We start from the raw sequence: 5,596 nt of genomic DNA on the forward strand, positions 1-5,596 counted from the left end.
AGTTCCTGGTGCTTTAAAAGGGCTGCACAAAAAAATTGGAGGCCAAAAACAAAAAAAACTTTGCCGAGTGCCGGGGCATGGCACTCGGCAAAGGGTGTCTTTGCCGAGTGCCATGCATAAGGCACTCGGCAAAGGGTGTCTTTGCTGAGTGCCAGGCATAAGGCACTCGGCAAAGAGTGTCTTTGCCGAGTGCCAGGCATAAGGCACTCGGCAAAGAGTGTTTTAATTTTTTTTAAAAAAATTTCCTGTTTGCCGAGTGCATCCATAGGAGCACTCGGCAAAGAAATTATAAAAAAAATCTTTGCCGAGCGTCGTGCCAGGGGCACTCGGTAAAGTATTTTTTAAAATTTTTTTTTCTTTACCGAGCACCAGATCTGAGACGCTCGGCAAAGAATTTAAAAAAAAATTAAATCTTTGTCGAGTGCCAGATCTGGGGCACTCGGCAAAGAATTTAAAAAAAATCAAATCTTTGCCGAGTGCCTAACAGCAGGTGCTCGGCAAAGAAGGCCATGATCGAACGCCGTTTCGCGGGCAGCCTATGCCGAGTGTAGAGATTTTGCCGAGAGTCTGGCACTCGGCAAAGAAGTCCTTTGCCGAGTGCCCGTGTTTGCCGAGTGCCCGGTACTCGGCAAAGAACTCATTGCCGAGTGCAATTCTTTGCCGAGTACAGCACTCGGCAAAGAAGGTCTTTGCCGAGTGCCCGATTTTTGACACTCGGCAAAGAATTTTACACTCGGCAAAGTCTCTGTTTCCAGTAGTGTCGTGAACTTGGGTTTGGCAAGAAAGAGCAATATGGACCTATGATGAGGAGAAATTAACAACCCCCCCCCCCCCCCTCCCCCCCCAATATATCCGAGTGTCATTTTAATGAGGCAAGGGAAAAAACAATAACAACATCAACTGAACTTGTACATATGTTTTAGTTCTTATTACATCTTGACGCATGCATACATTGAAATATCAAACTAGTAAAATAATTAAATCATCTTACACAACAAAAATAACCAATAAATAATATATGACGAAGCATGACATTCACCGACCTCCGTCTTTATTCAACATATAGTCATATATCTAAAAAAGTTGGACCCAGTATTGTTGATCTAGATGAAAACTCTATGGTTGACTAAGACCATTGGCACCACATCTCTTGTATTCTGGTGGTGGTGGAGGAAGGCTGGTCTCCGGTGTTGGCCCATTCTCAACGATGAACGCTGTCGCCATGCCCATCACAATGTGAAACTCAAAGTGGCAATGGAAGTACCACATTCCTACCCATCAAGATTCAAGCAAGGAACATGATTAGGTAAATGAATGATACTTTGTAATTCACTTGTATTTTGAAGATGCTCATAAAACTAGGATATGTGCTTCCATTCGTTGTGGTAAGGGCCTGTTTGATTGGGGTGACTAAACTTTAGTCACCCCCTTTTAGTTCTCTTTTAGCCCCTAAGGACCCAAACAGGGTGACTAAACCAATTAATCCATTAGTTCTTTGGGGTGAGTAAAGAGAACTAAACCAGCCCAAAAAGACACCCCTGCCCCTCACAAATGCGGCGGAGGAGACGAAGGAGGAGTTGGAGATTTTGTGCATCAGTGGCGTTTTGGTCTTTGTATAGTAGTTTCGATGACCATTAGTCCATCATACAGGGTGGTAGGGACTAAAGTTTAGTCCGTACACTAAATATATGTGCATGTATGAGTGTCTATGTTTGCAAAAACTAGGATCAAAGTTGAGCTTGTCCAGTGGCAGTACCTGGATTGTCTGTGACGAAGCGGATTGCGGCCCATCCTGTCCTGGGCACTTGCACGGTGTTCCTTAGCTGTGGGTTGTGGTAGTTGAACTTGGCCACGTCCCTCTTGGGATCGAAGTTGCCAAGCCCCTGCGCAAGCACAAAGAAGTCGTATCCATGGAGGTGCATGGGGTTGGAGTCACTCTGCAGCAGTGCCGTGCTCTGGAACACGATCTCCACCGTCGTGTTGTACTTGAACCGCCGGAGCTTGGTCGCCTTGAACGTCGGCTCAAGCGCCTCCTCCAACGGCCCCGGCGGGATCAGCTCCCTGTTGGTGTAGTTGTACGGGTGCGGCGGCTTCACCGGAAAGTCCTCGGTGTACACGCCCTCGCCATTGCCGTAGTCGTAGTACCGCTCCAGCAGGGACGTGGCGTTGGGGTGGTGGAAGGAGACGTTGTTCATGGTGGCCACCACGATGGTCTCGATACTGCGGCGGCGCTTGCACACCTTCTTGCCTCCACGGCAGAGGGAGCCCAGCCCCAGCGTGACGAAGAGGCGCTCGTCGACGTGCATGGGCACGCGGTGGCGCCCCGGGTACGCGAGCCCGGTGAGGTTGCCATGGAAGTAGTAGGACGGCAGGGTGTTGTGCTGGTCGGGCATGAGGGGCACCGGCACGGGCAGGCCATTGTTGTCACCACGCACGCCGGCGTAGCGGACGACGCCGCGCGAGACGAATACGGGGATCTGCGGGTCCGGCTCCGGCGGCTGGTTGGCGAGCGCGACCATGTGGTAGTGCGCGGGCGGCGCGTCGGCGGTTATCAGCACGTCGATGGTCTCGCCCGGCGCGAGGGTGACCATGTCCGTCTCGAACGGCGTCAGGTAGTTGCCGTCGGCGCCGACCACCGTGAACGTGTGCCCGGCCACCTTGAAGTAGTACTCCGAGAAGAGCGCCGTGTTGACGATCCTCAGCAGGTAGGTCTCGCCACGCTCCACGTCGAGGACGAAGCTCTCCTCGGGCACGCCGGAGCAGTTGCTGAGGTCCCCGAGCTTCCCGTTGATGGTGGCCGACAGCGGGTTGTCGTCGAAGTTGCCGTCGGCCATCCTCCGGTCCAGCTCCACGAGGTCGAGCTGCCACCACTCGCCGATGATGATGGGCACATCCTTGGCCGGCGGAGTACGGAACGGGTACCTCCCGTCCTTGGGGCGGATGACGAAGGCGCCGTTGATGGTGGCGCGGAGGCAGGTGACGTGCGCGTGCCACCACAGCGTGCCCACCTGCCCGGTGAGGTTGAAGCGGTAGGTGTGGTTGGCGCCGGGAGGGATGGGGCACTCGGTGACGAAGCCCGCGCCGTCGGACCAGCAGCTCCGGATCTGCCGCACGCCGTGCCAGTGGATGGTCAGGCCGTGGTCCAGCCGGTTCACGACGTGGACCACCACCGTGTCGCCGTCGGTGACGTCGATCTGTGGGCCAGGGAACTGGCCGTTCACCACGTAGATCTTAGTCGTGTTGCACAGGTGGGTCACGTTCATCTCGTGGACCTGTTTGACAAGCCAAGGTTAGTCAATGTAGTTTACTATAAATGTCAGCGTTTAACGACCCGTCTTAAACCTGTCTAGCTAGCAAACAAGCCCATCGAGAGTTCTAAATTGGAGCACAATGATAAAATGTCACATCATCACAAGCTTGTTGAATGCAAACGATTATTTTATTTATGCTGGTTTGACGGTAACGGAGGGGTACCACAAAACTATACTCCATCCACCGTTTCTGAATAAATCAATTCTTAGAGTCATCTTAAATTAACAAAACTTTTTTATGTTTCATCAAATTTATAGAAAAAACACAAACATTTATTAAACCAGATAAGCATTTTATAAAAATGTAGTTTATGACGCATCTAATGATAAACTAATTTGGTGTCATAAATCTTTACGTTTTTTCTATAAATTTGATCAAATTTTAAAAGGTTTGACTTAATAAGACAACACTAGGAATTGATTTATTTAGAAACAGTTAGGAGGTACCAAAGTTGGTACCTGCTTTGTAAAGTTTCATAACCTCATTAGTTACACTATAATTTTGTCCCGGGTTACTTCCCAAGATAAAAAAAAAATTGTTATTATTTCTCATCTTTTAAGGCTTATTATAGAAATAAGCACTAGGACCACTACATTCCAAAAGTAATTTTTACAAGATGCAAAAATCAGGAGGAGGTTGTTTGGCCAAAGACCTCTAGAAAATGGTTTGCTTTCATAGACATCCAATTAACTACTTCTAGACATGTATTTTTAGCGGTATAACCCTTTCGTAGGTGGTCATCTTAAGTGATACCTGTGCAAATGGCATTTCCATACGAAGCCAGTTAAGACGACATCTACAAATACCCATATTTTTCGAGACTGTAGTCTTAAGCCAAACACCTCTAAAAAAGTGAATACCAATTTATAGATATGAGTCATGGCATTGGGGGTCGCCTGAAGTATACTATACTCCCTCCGTCCCTTTCATTAACTGTCGATCTCACATATCGAGGAGTTAAACATACTCAGCTTTAACCAAATATATACAACAATTATTAACATTTATAATGCGTAATAAGTATCAATAGATTAATCATTGCATATATTTTTATAATACACTTATTTGGAGATACAACTAGTAATAGTCTTTTCTATAATTCTAGTCAAACTTAAGTTTGACTGGTATGAGTATCTAGGCGACACTTAAAAAGTGGCAGAGGGAGTAGAGCAGAGCCCCTTATGGAAAAGAATATAGCGTCTTCAAAATCTGTATTTTTGTAATAGTGTGGTGAGCATCAATATAGTTTTCTGAATAATATTTGGATCTTAACGCCATTTTAGTTAGCAAAATGCCTAATGAAATTTACTTTTAATATCACTAAATGAGAGCCTTATTGAAACAAAATCGATGGAAATTCTATATATTTCCTTCAAATATCACTAAACATGAACCTAGCTAATAGAAACTGATGTATATTTACTTACAACAAAGGTGTGCTCCACAACCGCTGCCTCGCCAATGGAAACTGCCGTGGAGAGGGCGACAAGGGACATGCAGAGGATGAGTGCTGCCATGGAGATCTTCCCCATGGCGGCAATGGCAACGACAGTGGCGCTACTTGCTATAGCTAACCAACACACACCACTTGGTTTCAGTTTGATCGATTTGATTTGTAACTTGTAAGGAAGTGACGCTATTTATGCACGCCCATGACGGTAATGGTTCCAGCAATGTTGGTGAAATGAAACGCCTGAATCGGACGGGCGTTGTTTGCAATGTTTGACCGGGTAAGATTGGTGGAGAACAGTAAACATTGGACTTTTTACTTTTCTTACTACGCAACGCACGTACGCAACCTAGTTGCATGGCATGGGTTACATTTGGTTACTTTCTTTGCACGTAGTATTTTTTTAGTATATATAGGGTATGTGATTTGTGAAAAGATGGTCAGAAGGGAGATAGATATCATTGGCAACATGCATCTTTTTACACCAATAAAATCGGAGGACTAAATAACCATGCATGCTTTTGGTTCTCATTAGTTAACTCCAGATAAGACTGCATTGACAGGTAGGTAGGGGACACTGATTATATTATAGACCGAGCACAAATCTTACCCTCAATGCTTCTTTTTAACCGCTCAAGAGAAGACAGTTGACTTAGTTTTTGTACAACTTATAAGCTGCTTACGACAAAAATAAACTAAAACAAACAGCCAAAACAGTGCTTTTTTTAGTTTTTTTCTGGCTATGCTTCTGCCGACAGCTCGTCAGCTCCCATTTGTTCTTTATTGATTTCTACAGCTTAACTGAAAAGCCTTTTTTCTGACCGCTCTATCAAA

General features: G+C 46.3%; 1 protein-coding gene across 1 annotated transcript; it reads right to left on the minus strand.

Moving 5' to 3' along the window:
* Positions 1-1,116: 1,116 nt before the first annotated feature.
* Positions 1,117-4,844, minus strand: LOC136487105 (laccase-19). Its single transcript, XM_066484238.1, has 3 exons — positions 4,740-4,844; positions 1,757-3,272; positions 1,117-1,271 (listed from the first exon to the last, which is right to left on the minus strand). The coding sequence occupies exons 1-3, from the start codon at positions 4,842-4,844 to the stop codon at positions 1,117-1,119; spliced, it is 1,776 nt and encodes a 591-aa protein (XP_066340335.1).
* Between the last annotated feature and the right edge of the window lie 752 nt (positions 4,845-5,596).

Source organism: Miscanthus floridulus, chromosome 10 (assembly GCF_019320115.1).
Source record: "Miscanthus floridulus cultivar M001 chromosome 10, ASM1932011v1, whole genome shotgun sequence".
NCBI lineage: Eukaryota > Viridiplantae > Streptophyta > Magnoliopsida > Poales > Poaceae > Miscanthus > Miscanthus floridulus.